This window comes from Pongo pygmaeus, chromosome 11 (genome assembly GCF_028885625.2).
Source record: "Pongo pygmaeus isolate AG05252 chromosome 11, NHGRI_mPonPyg2-v2.0_pri, whole genome shotgun sequence".
NCBI lineage: Eukaryota > Metazoa > Chordata > Mammalia > Primates > Hominidae > Pongo > Pongo pygmaeus.
The window spans coordinates 56,783,591-56,804,748 of record NC_072384.2 but is presented as its reverse complement, the minus strand read 5'-3'; the positions used below and the strand labels follow the sequence as shown (position 1 = coordinate 56,804,748).

At 40.1% G+C, this 21,158-nt stretch overlaps 1 protein-coding gene across 3 annotated transcripts in view; it reads right to left on the bottom strand.

The window, feature by feature from the left end:
- The window catches only part of GALNT5 (polypeptide N-acetylgalactosaminyltransferase 5), a 54,934-nt gene that overhangs the window by 16,284 nt on the left and 17,492 nt on the right, over positions 1–21,158 (bottom strand). For 2 of the 3 annotated variants that reach the window (XR_010122835.1, XM_054478694.2), the window contains exons 2-4: positions 11,671–11,837; positions 9,984–10,103; positions 369–504 (exon numbers count right to left, since the gene is read on the bottom strand). Coding sequence is in view for 2 of the 3 variants with exons in the window: in XM_054478694.2 (XP_054334669.1) it covers positions 369–504; positions 9,984–10,103; positions 11,671–11,837 (423 nt within the window). In the remaining variant the exon portion in view is untranslated. The remainder of the gene's footprint in view (positions 1–368; positions 505–9,983; positions 10,104–11,670; positions 11,838–21,158) is intronic. The other variant, XM_063647489.1, reaches the window with a different exon arrangement.

Sequence of the window (21,158 nt, the reverse complement as noted above, 5' to 3'; positions counted from 1 at the left end):
CCAGTTTTGAAGAAAAAAAATACAAGAGCAACTTAAAAGCACATATATGCTTCCCACAGAAATAAGAACTAAATTTGAGGTAAATAAATATTTGGGGTTCAGCTAAATATAAAGGGGAAAAAACTAGGTCATGAGTGTTAGGATTTATTGGTATTTAGAGTTAAGAATTTGTAGTGACCAGATAGATTATTGCATCAGCAGACTCTGATCCCAAGATATCGACCATGTTTTTCCATTTATTTAAGTAGATAAACTGTGTATGTCTTGGATTTTCAAAAAACACACATATTAGGCATATACTCAGCACTTTCTGCTGCTTGTGATTAAAGATGTGCTTGAAAGTATCTTGTGGAATGTGTAAATATTACCTCATATCCTTATCATTGATGACTTCGATTACTGGACAGGCCACTTTCTTTCTACTTAAATAAACTCTTTCCAGAAGAGGTTCCAACCAACCAACGTTACATTCCACATGAGAATCTAAAAATGTCAACACGTCACCTAGAGGGCCAAACACACACACAAAACTTTGAAAATACAATATATTGAATGTGCATACTTCATGTTCAAAGGTATTGATGATTGCTCCAGAAATGTGGCTATAAATGCAGTGATCTTTTTTTTTTCCTGAATTCCTGGTCACTATAATTTCATTTCATACTGAAATGAGAGAAACTTTGCTCCTAGGAGTCCTGTGGTGCAAACATAATTTATGTTTGGAAAAAATTGATAAGCCATTTAGAATGGGTAAAATAATTTGAAAAGAATACTTGGTATTAAATGTATTTGCTGAAGTCCCCTCTAAGAGAGTGTGCCCATTAACGCTGGGGGTGCAGGATTTGGAACTTTGTTTTTAAGAAGCAGAGAGACTGAGATGACAAGTTTGGCCTTAGGAATGCTGAAGAGGAAAAATTACTTCACACAATAGGGATGAAAGAAATTAAAGTGGACAAACCGGCAAGGCTAGGAGGTACTGGAAAACAGTTACAGGAGACGGGAGTGGGGAATGGGAGGTTGCTGATTAATGGGTATGGAGTTTTATTTTTGCAAGGTAAAAAGAGTCGTGGAGACTGCACACCAATGTGAATGTATGGTAACACTATGGGCCTGTACACTTAAAAATGGTTAAGATGGTACATTTTTATATTCTATGTATTTTACACAATTTTTAAAAAGACTTAGAGGAGGGGAAAAAAAAAGGAAAAGAAACTTGGAGGCCAGAAGTAGTATTAAGAACTCTTTTATTTCCCTGTTAGTTGTGTGAAGTAACACTCTCTCTCTCCCCAGTGAAACCTCAGTAGCATCTACATTGCTCCAGAGGATCTTATACAAGTGAAGTGTGTGTGTGTGTGTGTGTGTGTGTGTGTGTGTGGTGTGATGTGTGTGTGAGAGAGTGTAACAACCCAGGAAATAAGCTCCTGGTCCACATCCTATGTGTGATCTTTCAGGCCCAACCACAGGTAATACAAAGGCTCTACCTAGTGGGGCCCATGGGGGAAACCTGCTTTCTCACTCAGACTTGGTGCCCAGCCAGTGTGTTGAAGTCTCTAAAGGGAGTTGCGGTCCAGGTCTCAGACCTTCCACTCGGCTGCAGGACTTGCTCTTCTGCCTATCTGCATTCCTAACTCAGGTGCCTCCATTCAGGCCAAAACCTCTGCCAGGACCACTTTATTGGAGATGGAATGGGTCTTGAAGACAATTTGCTCGACTCTGACTCACTATTCAGCGCTTTCCCACTCCTAGCCTTTCCCTTTCTTACTCTGGATCCCAGGGCCACATAACAGAAGGAGCCTTTTGTGCTGGGTTCCTTGGGCAGGCAGTGAGATGCCCCTCTTGCCTGCTCTGCTCTGCTCTGATCCACCACTCAGCAACATTCCAGAGGGGAAAATGGAACATAGGAGGAGCCAGTGCCTTCTCCTCTTCAGCCTCCTGCTGATCCTGTTGCAGTAAGGGATTAAGGCTTGACTACTGCTTTCATTTTGGCTTATCATTTTAATTGACTACTTTGATACCTGGGTGCTCAGCTCAGCTCTTGACATACCTGTAAGAGCAACCATCATCTAAGCGCTTGTTCTATGCCAGTCTCTGTTCTAAACATTCTTCATGCATGTTTTATGTAGTCTTTACAACAACCCTGAAGTATAGAACTAATTTTTATTCCCACTTAAGAGACAAGGAAACTAAAGAACAAAGACCCTAGGTAACTTTTCTATGGTTGCACAGCTAACAAACAGCAATGTGATATTAGAAAATAAGTAGCTCATTCCATAGATTACGTTCTTTAAAAAATGCTAGAAGGAGGCAGAGCTTTGGGTATGGGAAGGCTTAGAGAACAAAATGAGGATAGTTATCTAGATGATAGATCATTATCACTGAAATCTGCAAACTACCTCTCAATTAATAGAATTTAGCATCATATTAATTACTTGGTTAACAATGGCATTTTTGCATGAGGGTAAAGTATTGGTGTGGAGTGTTCTTGAGGAGTCTGTTTAGTGAAACTATCTGTGAGAAGCAAACCCCCTCCATGTAGTCTTCTGTTCTTGGAGATAGCAGTTTCATCTCCTGACCAGGCTGGAAGGGTCATATTTTCAGGGCATTAACGCTTGTTTGACAATGACAGGGTATTGTCCCCTGCATGGTCTGAATGTATGTGTCAATCCAAAATTCATATTTTGAAACCTAACCCTAAGATGGTAGTATTAGGAGGTGGGGCCTTTGTGATAAGATCATGAGGGTGGAGCCTTCTTAAGTAGGAGTAGTGCTCATATGAAAGAGGCTGGAGAGTGTTTGTGAGCCCCTTTTGCCCTTCTACCATGTAAGGTCACAGTAACAAGGTGCCACCTTTGAAGCAGACAGTGAGCTGCCATTAGACACCGAATCTGCTAGTGCCTTGATCTTGGACTTCCCAGCCTCCAAAACTGTGATCAATAAATATATGCTATTTATAAATGATCTAGTCTAAGGCATTTTGTTATAGCAGCCCAAAAGGACTAAGCCATCTCCTAAGGGTATCCTTTGGGGATGGCACCTTTGGGACAGTCCTCTCCCCTGTCATGGGAAGACTCACAGGGTCATGTAGGTGTATGAAGCGTGGCCTGCTAAAGTCCACTTGGCTAGTGGTATACAATGTAGTAGAAAAAGATTCCTGGCTGGGTGTGGTGGCTCACGCCTGTAATCTCAGCACTTTGGGAGGCCGAGGTGGTAGGATCATGAGACTGAGAGATCAAGGCCATCCTGGCCAACATGGTGAAACCCCATCTCTACTAAAAATACAAAAATCAACTGGGCGTGTGTGTGTGCCTGTAGCCCCAGCTATTCCGGAGGCCGAGGCAGGAGAATCACTTGAACCTGGGAGGCAGAGGTTGCAGTGAGCAGAGATCACGGCACTGCACTCCAGCCTGGTGACACAGTGAGACTCTGTCTCAAAAAAATAATAATAATAAGATTTCTACTTGTGGTCCATTCAGACCTAGAGTTTAAAGAGCATTCTTTACTACACCACCTGTCCCTATCCCCATAGCAGCTTTATGAAGTCAAAGGGGCCTGGATTATCTTTCTCAGTCCCCAGTGGCAGCAGGATGGGTACCCAAACCTGCATTCACTTCCCACCTGGCCCAGATCCCTATGAAAATTCTCATTCATTTGCTGCCAGGACCTAAGGGAAGCAGCATCTGCTCAAAACATAGTCTGGAATTTTATATTGTTTTATTTTGGGGAAGAGGAGAATCCTCCTATGCATGCATGCTATTGCTCTACTTTCAGACACTTTGTTTTAAAATAAGATCCTAGGACTATGTTAGGTGAGAAAACAGGGAGCTCTCTGTGTAGCTGACTCTTGGTGGAATTTCTGACTGGCGTGGTTATTGTCTATGGACATTGTACACACTGTTCCTGATTCGGAGAGGTGAGAGGCACAGTGAAATAAGCATAGCATTAAAGTTACATACAACAGCCTTTAATCCGAGCTCTGCTTTTCCTAGCCAGGTTAGATAAGTTACTTAACCTTTTTGAGCTTTGCCCTGTGAAGATATTTCTAAGATCTACCTGATATCTAAATTCTTTAAAAATTGTTAGTATAATTTACTGTCAGAATAATCAACCCAATCACTTAAAATTTTTAAATGACACATAATAATTGTATATATTTATGGGGTACATAGTGATATTTGATACATAAAGTGTGTAGTGATCAAATCAGGGTAATTAGCATATCAATCACCTCAAACATTTATCATTTATCTGTATTGGGAACATTCAAAATCCTCTCTGATAGCTACTTGAAAATATATAATAAACTATTGTTAACTATAGTGACCCTATAGTGCTATAGAGCACTAGATTTGGAAAGGGTAGGAGAGAAGGGATATAGGGAGAGGTTAGTTAAAGAATATAAAATTTTAGTCCAACCTTGATTGCTACCTGGTAGGATTTTCTGTTTTCTAAGGATAGGTCCCAATAATACTGGATTGTTTACAGATGGGTTTCATTTGTAACTTAAAAATTTGGGGGGTGGGGGTTAACATACAACTGTTCAATGTGCCAAAAACTTTGGGTCCTTGTTGAGCATGGACCCCCACTTATATCCAGTGTACCAGCCTGAAATATTGCTGCAGTACCAGTTAATGCTGGATGGTTATGTCTAGGATTCCTTGAGGGATGTTAGCTTGGCGTGCCATTTAATTTTACATAATGCCTCCTAAGTAATGCTAAGGAAACAATTTTTACCTGCAGCAGATACAAGTTATAAAAGTTTGCAGAAAGATGTCTACTGTTGCTTTTTAGGAGACCTTGAAGTTTGCTAGGAGTTAGATGTCACTTGTCCAGTTACTTAAAGTTAGCCAAGTGATTATTTAGAATGCTCATAGAAATGTCAGAAATTTTGCTAAATGCCATGTCATGAAGGAAATGAAAACCTAATATTTACTTTGACTCTCTACTGCCTGACTGTAACTCCTCTTGGCAGGGCAGTAAATCACTTGGTCTATTCCATACTAGGAAGGGATATGGGTGATCTACTTCTTCCCTGATATCTCATTTACTCTATCTTTTTAATTCTGTTGGCTTCATATAGTAAGCAATTCTTAGAGATCCATTGCCCCTGGCCTACCTGTCAAATTTTGAAATCCTACTTGGGCCTCTCAACCTCCTCATTCACAGCAAGCAACTGATTGGACCTAATCTTTTTGCCTGAATTAGATTCAGATGAAGAACTAACATGCCCTGGAAACTGAATGCATAGTAGACATTGCTAATGGTAAGGCAGATCACTGCTTGGCCCCTTATTATTTTGTAGATGATTGCAGACTTTCAGAGAGCCTCTTGCAGAACTTCAGAGAGCCTCATAATACCCTGGGACCAAAATAGGCCATCTGACTTCTATTTCTGCATGTCTTTGGATCTCTTGATCTCACCCTTGCCTGTTACTTCCGTTTTCTTTGAGTCCTAAAAGGCAAATTTTAGGGAACAGTAGTGTCAAGGCCTGTCAGATTCTGGACTCAGATTCTTATCTTTAAACTCCTTGTTTGGTGAGGCATCCTAGAGAAAATTTTTGTCTGCTGTCTTTGCTGATCTCTAATTTACAGGAACTCTTCAGGAGGCTCTTAGTCTCTTACTTATCTCTACTCTTGAGAGCTGTGACACACCCAGGGGAGTTGGAGAGGACCCACCACGCCTGCCATCTCTGCTCAATGCCAGTCTCTGAATTACATTCTCTGCTAAAACTGATCCTGCATTGCCTTGAATTCCCCCACAGGGGACAGGTGTACTTCCTGGCATTGGATATATCCTTGGGCAAGGATACATCGAGACACACCTTTCTCTTTCCAAACTCTCAGGCACCCAAGCTCCACTAATGCTGCTCAAAGTGTAGGCCACAGACCCTGCTGTCTACAGGGAGATAGCAAAAGAAATTGAGAAAAAATATTTTGAAACTTTATAGCAATTTGTCAAATTTATAAATTTATTATTTATTTACTGTTTTTATATACATGTAGATACATATGCATATATATAAATATATATGTTTTGTTTTGTTTTTTTTGAGACAGAGTTTTGCTCTTGTTGCCCAGGCTGGAGTGCAGTGGTGTGATCTCGGCTCACTGCAACCTTCGCCTCCCGGGTTCAAGAGATTCTTTGCCTCAGCCTCCTGAGTAGCTGGGATTACAGGCACCTGCCACCACTCCCGGCTAATTTTTTTGTATTTTTAGTAGAGACAGGGTTTTGCTATGTTGGACAGGCTGGTCTTGAACTCCTGACTTCAGGTGATCTGCCTGCCTTGGCCTCCCAAAGTGTTGGGATTACAGGCGTGAGCCACCGTACCCAGCCATATATATTTTATATATAATAAAAATGGGTTTGTGTTTTATATATCTACTTTCCTTTTTGGGTAATTAATATTGATTATAATTTACAAAGAGGTAGGTCAATAAAAAATTGGAAATTAGGGGAAAAAAGTCCTTTTCAGATAGTTTGGGAAGCATCACTCTACTAGGCAGTGGCAAGCAATTAAGATACACCTAGCTGGGGTTTTTCAAACTGAGAACTGTAGATTCCTTTAGTGAATCAATCACTAAATCAATTTATTGAGATTGCCCAGGATCTAAAATATAAATAACATAGAAAAGAAGGTATTAGAATCTATTCCACATGTTATTTGATAAAATGTCTACTGTAGTTATATGTGTGATTACACATGTACTGAGTTGTGATGAAAAATTTATTTCTACATAAGCCATCATCAAAATGGTTTGACAGTTACTGACCTAATATTCTCAAGGCTGTTAATGAATCTGAATTTACATTCAGATTTGCTAAATTCAAAGAAATTACATTATGGATGTTAACTGCAAGCACTTGAACAAGCAGTTGCAACTGCTTTAATCAAGCTCGTAACACCCCTTCTAAGACACTCCACCCATGTTGTCTAATAGTTTGGACTGTGTTGGAGGCCATTACTAACATACTCTGTGCTCCGTGCAGGCAGAGAGAAAATTTTTAAATAAGTAACCCATATTTGGTTCTGTATTCTACTTTCTGTGCATGAATATCTAATTTTCATCTCAAATTTATATGGACAAAATCAAAACTCAACTGCAATTCCAAACCTGATCCTCCAGTTTTGAGCCTACCACCCACCAAGTTGTTCAGATACCAGTCCTAGGGTTTGTTTCTGATTGGTGTCATTCTTATTCTCTTCACATCTTATCTGATGGCAAGTCTTACATGTTCCATGTGCACAATCTATGATGAAGCTGACCATTTCTTCCATTCACCCTGGCACCTCCCTGGTACTTGGACAACTATAGTAGCCTCCTAACTGGCCTCCCTACTTCCTTTTTCATCTTCCTGATATCCATTCTCTACACAGTGGCCAGAATGAGCTTTCAAAATGTTTTGAAACATTTTTGTTCCTATTTAATATTCTTCATTGGCTTCACCTTGTACTGAGAATTATGCCTACAATCTTTAAGTGATGAACAAAACTTTAGAAAAACTTGCTTTTTTCTTTCTCCCCAAATGAATCTTTTATAACTCTCCCCATGGTCAGCACCCATAAGTCAAAGTGAACTTATTTCTTTACCTTGAATATGCCAAGCTCATTTCTTCATTAGGACATTTGTACTTCTTGTTCCATTTGCTTGGGAATATTCTTCACCCAGACCTCAGCTCAGAAGTTACCTATTTAAACTAGTTGTTGAGTATCCTATTTTTACATCATTTATAGATAATTACTTCCCAAAGGAAATTAAGCATGGAATGCCATTAAATTTTTCTGAATGCAGTCTCTCATCAAGAATCTTAACTGTCACTGCAATGCCAATTTTGGTGTGATGTATTTGTTGCTCACTTAAAATTTCCTCTACAAAGAGAAGACATTTGTTAGCAAACCAATGAAACGAGAAGAGATTCAAATATGGGGCCCAGTTATGAGAAAACTAAACTCAGGTAAGCAGATAATTTCCCATCAGAACATGCTTGAATTTAAGCTGGTGGAGACCTGTAAAAGTAGGGCTTACAGGGCCAGAGTGGTGGCTAAATGTCTAGAGGCCTCAAGGTGTAGTTGATAAGAGGACGGACTCTGGAGTCAGGGCATTCAGGTGCCAGCTTTGGATTTACCACTGGCTAGATGGGGGAGCTTGCATAAGGCACAGCCTCACTGTGCCTATATATTCCCAAATGTAGAATGAGGATGTGATTGTACTCATCTCATAGAGTTATTGTGAGGATTCAATCAGTTAATATACAAAGTATTCAGAATGGCACCTAGCATATAAATCAGCTAGTATTACAGGGCACAGATCCTTCCATAGAAACGTATGAACATGAACCCAAATGTTTGATGTTGTTTTTAGAATACTCATAAAATGGATTCACTTCTCATTCACTCACCAACACCTGCACACTAAAAAGGGGAGAGGAAAAGAAGGCATACGGCCTTTGGGGAAGGCAGAAAGAACCATAGGAAGAATAGACATGGGTCAGAGAAGAGAGGGGTGAGGATTATAGAATTAAAACATTACGAAATCTTGAAATATTGATGCGTCATGTCAAAAGGGTACAGGCTTGAAGAAGCTCCTAGTGGTCAAATTTGGGACAATTTGAACACCAACAAGAATAATGGTGATATAATACACATTTAATTTCTGAGCCATAAATCCATATCGGTGAGGGGATGAGAGGGAGGGGAGAGGGAGATTGAGGGGAAAGGGAGGAAGAGTTAGAAAGCAGGAGAGGGAGAGATAGAGATTTTCCCCTTACACATGAATGCCAGCTAAATAAAAAAGAATGAATTATAGAAAAGCGAATTTTCAGTCCTCAGTGTAATAACTGATTTAAGCAAGGATCATCAATGGATACAAAAAACCACTGGGTAAAACATTGTAAGAAAAACAGAATATTCTCATGGATCAATGTATCATTCCACAAATTACTTCTTAATTCCAAAGTAAAGATTTAGCTGTCAACATCTTAACTAACCTCTCAAAGTTAGTATCAACAATACTGGTGATATTATGTTATATTATATGCCTCTTGATGAGATGTATACCATTTCTATCACCTATGTAGTAGCATTCTATATAATATTTTCACTCCAGAAACATTTATCCTGCAGGTAACAAGAGGAAATCGAAAATTTCAGAACATGGTCAGTGGTACCAAACAAATGGCATGAACTTACAATACATACACACACACACACACACACACGCACACACACACTAGTATTTAAACAAAGTGTGAGGAGTTGACTATTCAGACTAAGAAGACCAAAGTATCAAATGCAGAGTATGAAACTTAATTAGTTCCTGAATTTAAAAAAACATTTTGGGGCCTATAATCCCAGCACTTTGGGAGGCCAAGGCGGGTGGATCACGAGGTCAGGTATCGAGACCATCCTGGCTAACACGGCGAAACCCTGTCTCTATTAAAAATACAAAAAATTAGCTGGGCGTGGTGGAGGGTGCCTGTAATCCCAGCTACTTGGGAGGCTGAGGCAGGAGAATGGCATGAACCCGGGAGGGCGGAGGTTGTGGTGAGCTGAGATGGCACCACTGCACTCCAGCCTCGCCGACAGAGTGAGACTCCATCTCAAAAAAAAAAAAAAAACCCAAAACGAAAAACATTTTGGGAACAATGAGAAAACTTGAAAAGAGCATATAGTAGGTATTATATTTAGTTATGAAAGCTGTGCTTATTTAAGAGAATGCTTCTGTTCTTCAGAGATGCCTACTGAAGTACTTAGGGGTGCAGTATGATGATGTCTGTAACTTCTTTTTCAAAGATTCAGGAAAAAAGTATATACAATAGGTGTCTATGTGTGTTTATGATAAAGCACATATTATAAAAACTGTTTAAAATTGATGGAACTAAGTGATGCATATATAGGCATCATTGTGCTGGTCTTTCACATTTGCTGTATGTTTGAGAAACAAATTAAAATAAAAATGTAACAAACAAAAAAATGAGTAACTTCTTACCTGTTGCATTCTGTGCTCCTGCCAGCCTGGCCCTTATTAAGCCATGTCTCTCTTTGAGGCGAAGAATCCGAACTTTTGGAAACTGGGACATGTATTTATCCAAGTTATCTTTTAGATAGTCTACATCAGAGTAAAGATAAACCAGGAAATACTTGAATTAAGTAAGTCCGGATAGTATCAGAAGTGCTCCCCAAAGTCAAATGCCAAAAACTATGACATTACCATCATCACTGAATTTTATTCCTTGGGTCATAATTTTATTTTCTGATGTCATTTTCTTGGAAGGATTCTCTCTGGTTTCAACATTCAAAGCTGTCTGATTTTTCAAACCCCACATCTTTGTTTTCAGTGTTGCAAGGTGATACAGTGGAGGGCACACCTTTCTGAGTATTTGTCAAGATGGGGGCAGATTTGCCTTAAAATAAATGTAGCTCAGGCTTATGCACAATTCTGCCTCTACTCTCAGCCCCACCTCTTGCAAAAGCCCCTTCCATAACCCAAGGAAGAGGCTAAACAATGTGTGCAAATAAGACCCTTTCGTTCTCTACTCTGACATCCCCTTCCATTACACCTTTTCTCTCTTATTAGATGGCTATGGAGGGATCCAGCTAAAGGAACAGTTTTCCGGGGGCTTTATGAGCTATGTTTATGTGACTTACAGTCACTTCTGTGTGTAATCAAGCTATTGACAGCTATCCTAGGTTGGAATGGCTTCCAGAAAACTTTCTAAGGAAGTTTTTCTTAGACAGGACCCTGAAAACTGAATAAGCTTCAGGTCCCACAGAATCTGGACCTGCCCTTCATGAAGGGACTCCTATCTACTTACTAATTGGGTACTATTTCTGTTTATGCTTCCAAGGCCACATTTTATGTTTTTCAGCCAGTTTTTCTCTGTCATCCCACAGCTTCTTGAGCTCAGTGTGATTATGGTAGAAACTCTGAAGCTAAAGAAACTTCCCATGTTGCTGTGGTCACAGCTCAAGGCTAAGCTGTTCTATTAGCATTGCCAAGTCTTTGCTATTTTCTAGACTTTTCTGAAAAATGGGTTCCATTTTGGGAATTTGTAATGTGGCTGTCAGACCACCTACATACACCGGTTATTTGACAACCCAAAGAGTGAGATTCTTCACTGTAATAAGCAAAAACGAACATAAAGGCTATGATGGATTCTGCTTTTGAACTTTGTTGGAATCACCTCATCTCTCTTGTCCTATTGGCAATTTGTCTTCTTAACACTTAGCTGAACACATCATATGCCTTGCTCTCAAGTAAGAAGCCATAAGATCTCAATTTCTTTGCCTTCCATAGAGTCTAACTGTAACTCTAGTTATTACCAGTAGGCAAGGCCTCCCTTTAATTGTGATTCCATTAAAAGGGATTTGTGCAATTGTAGAGGACATCTAAACTCCAATACTTCAAAGTGCCCATCTCCAAGGAGCCATAGTTAGATCATTCCAACATGGTAGGAGAGTTACAACTGAGACAACTAACTGAACAGAGCTCCAGATGACTTTTAACGTCCATAGATGCTTAGACTTATGTCTCTGAGGCTCCACGTAAAGCAAAGCATTTGTACAATGTTTATGCTTCATCAAATTATCCTATAATTTTGCCATGCAAACTGCTACCAAACTTTGCTTCCGCCAAACTTTGACATTTCAAGAGATAGCCTGAGTGGTTTTCTTACCTTTGGTGCTGAAGTCATCTACCAGCAGAATCTCCTTGATGAGGTGTGGAGGAGAGCGATTGAGGACACTGTGAACAGATCTCAGGAGAGTGGACCACACTTCATCCACAAAGCACATGATGACACTGGTGGTTGGGAGGTTATTGTGAACTAGCTGCTCTGCACATCTGGGCCAGAATATAAGTAGAGCACAAGAGATGTGCTAAGGAGATCCACAAGATAGTTTTAAAAGTCACAGAGTGTGATGGTGTGCATACACACACACACTCAATCTGTCATCGATCTGTCTGGTCTATCTATCATCTATTTATATATACCAATGATGATTTTATTATTTATCATGTGCCTTTTTTGGGGGAGGGGTACATGCAAAATAAAAAAGCAGAAGAATTACCCGTAACAGTGATTGTTATAAAAGGACTAGAGATGCAAGACATGAGAATGTCCCATGCAGACATCACACTGCAGTGGAAAGGACATGGGTTTACAGGTAGTTAGACTCTGTTTCAAATCTCATGGCCAATATTTCTCAGGTCTTTAACCATTAATGCCTTCTTTAACTTCTCTGTGCCTCAGTTTCCTCATCTGCAGAATGAGGTAATAAATGGTTCTTATTCAATAGAGTTTTGTAGCCTAGTGATAATGTACATACAAAGCCTAGCAGGGTTCCTGGCACAGGAATTTATGAAATGGTAGTTATTGCTATCATTACTAGATTATATGCTAGAAGATAGCATTCTGACTTATTTAATGTTCCCAAGTGGTTTATGATTGCCTTTCCAACTGGCTATCTGCCAAGTGCCATGGGATTTATTCTTTTCTCCCATTCTGCTTGTGTATGTACTTATGGCATAATATATATGTGCCAAATAATTAAACTCTTTTTAGCTTCCATATCCGGGGCTCCCTTGCTGATACTCTGCTACAGAATAGCCACAGTTGAAAAACCATTTTGCTGGCATAGGAATGCAATCCAGGCTACAGTGGGAGTTAGTATTCAGGTAGGTTGCAACTGGCCTGGGTTTTTTCCCATGCCCTGTGGAATACACTGCCTCACTGCTGGCATTCTTTCACCCCCTGCCTGTTCCACTCTTCATAGGCAGTGTCCAGTGGAACCTCACAAAATGTATTTGCCATCTTACTAACACAGCTACCGTCAGTAATGTGATCATTAATGATGATGATCATAAATATTATAAGCATTCTATATTATTTCAATGTCGACCTCAAATTACCAGCATCTCTTTCCCTTTTTATTGGTGAATAATCAAAATCATGGAAAGACTAGTCCATGATTCTATTGTTAGTAAATGGCAGAGCTGGGACTCGAACACTGATCCAGTCTGGCTCCAAAAGTAACCATTGAAGAAGCCTTAGACCACAAGAATAGAAGCAGCTGGCAGTAGATGCGACATTTTGTGAGAGCTGGCACTTCTGCCAAATAACATGGTTACACTTTACTTATTCCATAAATAAAAAATAGGTAAGAGCAAAAACCATAGTAAAGCAAATCACATTTGCATGACACTCAAGTGTTGCCAAAGTGCTATTCTGTACATAATTGAATTCAGTCTTCATAACAACTGCTTGAGATATATATTATTATACACTTCTTCAAATCCTGGGAAGTTAAATGACTTACCCACATCATCCACCTAGATAGGATATATAAGGAAATGTGAACAAATAATATTTTCACTCCACTGCTGGTTTTTCTGTAGGAGAATGGGCTTTGGAAATAGATATGTGCTCAAATATCAGTTTTTCTAATTACTGATTTGGAACAGCTTTACTACTTCTTTGAACCTCAATTTGCCAGCTACAAAGCTGAAATTAAACATGTACCTGTAAGATTACTTATAAATATTATGTAAAACCCATCTAATATATATCTGACACATAGGGGGTACTTAAGAAATGGTAGACAAATCCAGCTATGCTTCATAATTTCAATGGTTTCCTAAATGGTTGTTTATCATAATAATTGACAAAGCCTTAGAAAAACATAAATATCCAATCCTCAGCCCCAAAAAATCAATTTACAAGGTTTGCAGAGGGCCCAAGAATCCATGTCTTAAAATACAAACAAATAAAACAAAACACAAAGAAACCAACCAACCAACAAACAAAAGAATGACTCAGAAATCATTGATTGGTGAGTTTAAGAACTTGAGCTCAAGATAAAGTTAATTTATTCTTATTATTTGAGGCTAATATTAAAAAAAAAAAAATGACGGCTGATAGGAGCATGTCCTAAATGTTGAAGTGACAGAGAATTAAAATAACACATTTTGATTCAGTATCTTCATGTAGTGATCAGGTATCTAATGCTAACTTAAAATATCAGACTGTCTCAACTAATATTAGTCTACACAAAGGATCCATGCATTAGCACTTCTGAATAATATGAGAAGATATTCCTCTCTTCACTTAAGAGCTTTATCAGTTTACTTTGGCTGCCATAACAAATTACTGAAAATTCTGCTTAACAGTTCCTTCCTGAATGTATCTATTTTCTCTCACATTTTTACTCTGAACGGAAAGAAGATAGCAGTATGCACCCTCAACATTTTGCTTGGTACTCTCCTCAGCTAAATATCCGAGTTCATCATTGGCAGGTTCTGCTAATTTTCGCATGACTATAGGACACAATTAAGCCAAGCTCACTGCCACTATGTAACACGGATCATTTTTCCTCCATTTCTCAATCATGTGGTCTATATTTCCTTCTAAGCCTGCACCAGAAGTACTTACAATGCTCATATTTTTGCCAACATTCTGCTCAAGATGGCATACATATTTTCAAAGATGATTGATAGAAGCTTTCTTTCTTTTTTTTTTTCTGAAATAGAGTCTTTCTCTGTCACCCAGGCGGGAGTACCATGGCACAATTTGATAGGAGCTTTCTCTACTGTGCCACTCACTTCCTTCTGAGCCCTCACCAACAGCATCCTTGATATCCATATTGCTACCAACAGTGACTTCAGGGCATTCTAGGCTTTTTCTGTGATGCTTCACAGAATTCTTCCAGCCTCTACCTATTAGCGAATTCCTTGGTGTATTAGGCCATTTTTGTGTTGCTATAAAGAAATCCACCTGGCTGGGTGCCTGTAATCCCAGCACTCTGGGAGGCCAAGGTGGGCAGATCACTTGAGGTCAGGAGTTCAAGACCAGCCTGGCCAACATGGTGAAATCCAGTCTCTACTAAAAATACAAAAATTAGCTTGGCATGGTTGCAGGTGCCTGTAATCCCAGCTACTTGAGAGGCTGAGGCAGGGAGAATCGCTTGAACCCTTGAGGTGGAGGTTGTAGTGTGCAGTGAGTTGAGATCGCACCACTGCACTCCAGCCTGGGTGACAGAGTGAGACTCCATCTAAAAAAAAAAAAAAGAAAGAAAGAAATACCTGAGACTAGCTAATTTGTAAGGAAAAGAGGTTTAATTGGCTCACGGTTCTGCAGGCTGTACAGGAAGCATGGCTCTGGCATCTGCTCAGCTCCTGGTGAGGCCTCAGGGAACTTTTACCCATGGCAGAAGACAAAGTGGGAGCAGGCATGTCACATGACAGAGCAAGCAAGAGACAGTAAGGTGAGGTCTCTGACATTTTTAAGCAATCAAATCTTATGTGAACTGAGGGAGAACACACATATCACCAATGGGATGGCACTAAGTCATCCATTACAGATCTGCCTCCATGATCCAGTACCTCCCACCAAGTCTCACCTCCAACATTGGAGGTCACATTTCAACATGACATTTGAAGGGGACAAACATCCAAACCATATCACTTGGCTATTTCTTGGATGATACTTCTGTATTTTTGGGTATTTGTTATAGCAGCACCTCACTCCTTGATACCAAAATTTATATTAGTTTCTTCTGACTGCCATGACAAATTACCACAAACTTGGTAACATATTCTGTCACATTTCTGGGGTCCAGAATTCTAAAACCAAGATGTCAATAGGACCTCAGTCCCTCGACATGTTGTAGGGGACATTCTGTTCCTTGCCTCTTTCAGCTTCTGCTGGCAATCCTTGACTTGTTGAATCACTCAAATCTCTCTCTCTGTCTTCACATCACTTTCTCCTCTGTGTCTCTCTGGATGAAACCTCTGCCTGGCTCTCTTTTATAAGGATACATGTGATTTAGGGCATTTGGGGCCTATCTGGGTAATTCAGGGTAAATGTCTCCTCTCAAGATCCTTCATCACATCTCTTGCTTCAGAAGGTAATATTCACTCTTTTTCCAGGTGAGGTAATAATCACAGGTTCTGAGAATTAGGAAGTAAATATATTTTTGGAGAACCATGTCTTTTAGCCTGACACAAGGGCTTAATGAGTTAAGGCAAGAAATAGGCTGGGTGAGGTAGCTCATGCCTGTAATCCCAGTGCTTTGGGAGGCCAAGGTGGGTGGATCACCTGAGGTCGGGAGTTCGAGACCAGCCTGACCAACATGGAGAAACTCCATCTCTACTAAAAAATACAAAAAACTGAGGTCTGTTCCAAGATGGCCAAATAGGAACAGCTCCGATCTGCAGCTCCCAGTGTGACTGACACAGAAGATGGGTTATTTCTGCATTTCCAACTGAGGTACCTGGTTCCTCTCATTGGGAGTGGTTGGACAGTGAGTGCAGCCCACAGAGGGTGAGCCAAAGCAGGGTGGGGCATCACCTCACCTGCGAAGTGCAAGGGGTCTGGGGATTTCCCGTTTTTAGCCAAGGGAAACTGTGACAGATTGTACCTGAAAAAATGGGACACTTCTGCCCAAATACTGTGCTTTTCCCACAGTCTCAGCAACTGGCAGACCCAGAGATTCTCTCCTGTGCCTGGCTTGGCAGGTCCCACACCCATGGAACCTTGCTCACTGCTAGTGCAGCAGTCTGAGATCAAACTGGGAGGTGGCAGCCTGGCTCGGGGAGGGACGTCCACCATTGCTGAGGCTTGAGTAGGTAAACAAAGCAGCCGGGAAGCTCAAACTGGGTGGAGCCCACCGCAGCTCAGCAAGGCCTACTGCCTCTATAGACTCCACCTCTGTGAGTAGGGCATAGCTGAACAAAAGGCAGCAGACAACTTCTGCAGATTTAAATGTCCCTGTCTGACCACTCTGAAAAGAGCAGTGGTTCTCCCAGCATGGCGTTTGAGCTCTGAGAATGGACAGACTGCCTCCTCAAGTGGGTCCCTGACCCCGATGTAGCCTAATTGGGAGACACCTCCCGGTAGAGGCTGACAGACACGTCATATAGGCGGGTGCCCCACTGGGACGAAGCTTCAGGCAGAGGAAGGATCAGGCAGCATTATTTGCTGTTCTGCAGCCTCCACTGGTGATACCCATGTAAACAGGGTCTGGAGTGGACCTCCAGCAAACTCCAACAGATCTGCCGCTGAGGGTCCTGACTGTTAGAAGGAAAACTAACAAACAGAAAGGAATAGCATCAACATCAACAAAAAGGACATCTACATGAAAACCCCATCTGTAGGTCACCAACATCAAAGACCAAAGGTAGATAAAACCACAAAGATGGTGAGAAACCAAGGCAGAAAAGCTGAAAATCCTAAAAACTAGAGCGCCTCTTCTCCTCCAAAGGATTGCAGCTCCTAGCCAGCAATGGAACAAAGCTGGATGGAGAATGACTTTGACAAATTGATAGAAGTAGGATTCAGAAGGTCGATAATAACAAACTTCTCTGAGCTAAAGGAGCATGTTTAAACCCATCACAAGGAAGCTAAAAACCTTGAAAAAAGACTAGACGAATGGCTAACTAGAATAAGCAGTGTAGACAAGACCTGAAATGACCTGATGGAGCTGAAAACCATGGCAAGAGAACTTCGTGATGCATGCACAAGCTTCAATAGCCGATTTAATCAAGTGGAAGAAAGGGTATCAGTGATTGAAGATCAAATTAATGAAATGGAGTGAGAAGACAAGTTTAGAGAAAAAAAAGGAAAAAGAAATGAACAAAGCCTCCAAGAAATATGGGACTATGTGAAAAGACCAAATCTATGTTTGATTAGTGTACCTGAAAGTGATGGGGAGAATGGAACCAAGTTGGAAAACACTCTGCAGGATATTATCCAGGAGAACATCCCCAACTAGAAAGGCAGGCCAACATTCAAATTCAGGAAATACAGAGAACACCACAAAGATACTCCATGAGAAGAGCAACTCCAAGACACATAATTGTCAGATTCACCAAAGTTGACATGAAGGAAAAAATGTTAAGGACAGCCAGAGAGAAAGGTTGGCTTACCCACAAAGGGAAGCCCATCAGACTAACAGTGGATCTCTCAGCAGAAACTCTACAAGCCAGAAGAGAGTGAGGTCCAATATTCAACATTCTTAAGGAAAAGAATTTTCAACCCAGAATTTCATATCCAGCCAAACTAAGCTTCGTGAGTGAAGGAAAAATAAAATTCTTTACAGACAAGCAAATGCTGAAAGATTTTGTCACCACCAGGCCTGCCTTACAAGAGCTTCTAAAGGAAGCACTAAACATGGAAAGAAACAACCGGTACCAGTCACTGCAAAAACAGACCAAATTGTAAAGACCATCGATGCTATGAAGAAACTGCATCAATTAATGGGCAAAATAACCAGCTAACATCATAATGAAAGGATCAAATTCAAACATAACAATATTAATCTTAAATGTAAATGGGCTGAATGCTCCAATTAAAAGACACAGACTGGCAAATTGGATAAAGAGTCAAGACCCATCAGTGTGCTGTATTCAGGAGACCCATCTCATGTGCAGAGACACACATAGGCTCAAAATAAAGGGATGGAGGAGGATCTACCAGGCAAATGGAAAGCAAATAAAAAGCATGGGTTGCAATCTTAGTCTCTGGTAAAACAGACTTTAAACCAACAAAGATCGAAAGAGACAAAGAAGGCCATTACATAATGGTAAAGGGATCAGTTGAACAAGAAGAGCTAACTATCCTAAATATATATGCACCCAATACAGCAGCACCCAGATTCATAAAGCAAGTCCTTAGAGATCTACAAAGAGACTTAGACTCCCACACAATAATAATGGGAGACTTTAACACCCCGCTGTCAATATTAGACAGATCAATGAGACAGAAGGTTAACAGGGATATCCAGGACTTGAACTCAGCTCTGCATCAAGCAGACCTAATAGACATCTACAGAACTCTCCACCCCAAATCAACAGAATATACATTCTTCTTAGCACCACATCGTACTTATTCTAAAATTGATCACATAATTGGAAGTAAAGCATTCCTCAGCAAATGTAAAATAACAGAAATCACAACAAACTGTCTCTCACAACACAGTGCAATCAAATTAGAACTCAGGATTAAGAAATTTACTCAAAACTGCACAACTACATGGAGACTGAACAACCTGCTCCTGAATGACCACTGAGTACATAACGAAATTAAAGCAAAAATAAAGATGTTTTTTGAAACCAATGAGAACAAAGACACAACATACCAGAATCTCTGGGACACATTTAAAGCAGTGTGTAGAGGGAAATTTATAGCACTAAATGCCCACAAGAGAAAGCAGGAAAGATCTAAAATTGACACCCTAACATCACAATTAAAAGAACTAGAGAAGCAGGAGCAAACACATTCAAAAGCTAGCAGAAGGCAAGAAATAACTAAGATCAGAGCAGAACTGAAGGTGATAGAGACGTAAAAAACCCTTCAAAAAAATCAATGAATCCAGGAGCTGGTTTTTTGAAAAGATCAACAAAATTGATAGACCACCAGCAAGACTAATACAGAAGAAAAGAGAGAAGAATCAAATAGACGCAATAAAAAATGATAAAGGGGATATCACCACTGATCCCACAGAAATACAAACTGCCATCAAAGAATACTGTAAACACCTCTATGCAAATAAACTAGGAAATCTAGAAGAAATGGATAAACTCCTGGACACATATACCTCCCAAGACTAAACCAGGAAGAAGTTAAATCCCTGAATAGACCAATAACAGGCTCTGAAATTGAGGCAATAATTAATAACCTACCAATCAAAAAAAGTCCAGGACCAGATGGATTCACAGCCGAACTCTACCAGAGGTACAAAGAGGAGCTGGTACCATTCCTTCTGAAACGATTCCAATCAATACAAAAAGCAGGAATCCTACGTAACTCATTTTATGAGGCCAGCATCATCCTGATACCAAAACCTGGCAGAGACACAACAACAAAAAAAGAATTTTAGACCAATATCCCTGATGAACATCAATGCGAAAATCCTCAATAAAATACTGGCAAATTGAATCCAGAGGCACATCAAAAAGCTTATCCACCATGATCAAGTTGGTTTCATCCCTGGGATGCAAGGCTAGTTCAACACACACAAATCAATAAATGTAATCCATCACATAAACAGAGCCAAGGACAAAAACCACATGGTTATCTGAATAAATGCAGAAAAGGCCTTTGACAAAATTCAACAGCTCTTCATGCTAAAAACTCTCAATAAACTAGGCTTTGATGGAACATATCTCAAAATAATAAGAGCTATTTATGACAAACCCACAGCTAATATCATACTGAATGGGCAAAAACTGGAATCATTCCCTTTGAAAACTGGCACAAGACAAGGATACCCTCTCTCACCACTCCTACTCAACATAGTGTTGGAATGGCCAGGGCAATCTGGCAAGAGAAAGAAATAAAGTGTATTCAATTAGGAAAAGAAGAAGTCAAATTGTCCCGGTTTGCAGATGACATGATTGTATGTTTAAAAAACTCCATTGTTTCAGCCCAAAATCTCCTTAAGCTGACCAGCAAATTCAGCAAAGTCTCAGGATACAAAATCAATGTGCAAAAATCACAAGCATTCCTATACACAAATAACAGACAAACAGAAAGCCAAATCATGAGTGAACTCCTATTCACAATTGCCACAATGAGAATAAAATACCTAAGAATCCAACTTACAAGGGATGTGGAGGACCTCTTCAAGGAGAAATACAAACCACTGCTCGATGAAATAAAAGAGGACACAAACAAATCGAAGAACATTCCATTCTCATGGATAGGAAGAATCAATATAGTGAAAATGGCCATACTGCCCAAAGTAATTTATAGATTCAATGCCATCCCCATCAAGCTACCAATGACTTTATTCACAGAATTGGAAAAAACTCCTTTAAAGTTCATATGGAACCAAAAAAAGAGCCTGTGTTGCCAAGACAATCCTAAGCAAAAAGAACAAAGCTGGAGGCATCACGCTACCTGACATCAAACTATACTATAAGGCTGCAGTAAGCAAAACAGCATGGTACTTGTACCAAAACAGATATATGGACGAATGGAACAGAACAGAGGCCTCAGAAATAACACCACACATCTACAACCATCTGATCTTTGACAAACCTGACAAAAACAAGAAATGGAGAAAGGATTCCCTATTTAATAAATGGTGCTGGGAAAACTGGCTAGCCATATGTAGAAAGCTGAAACTTGATCCCTTCCTTACACTTTATACAAAAATTAATTCA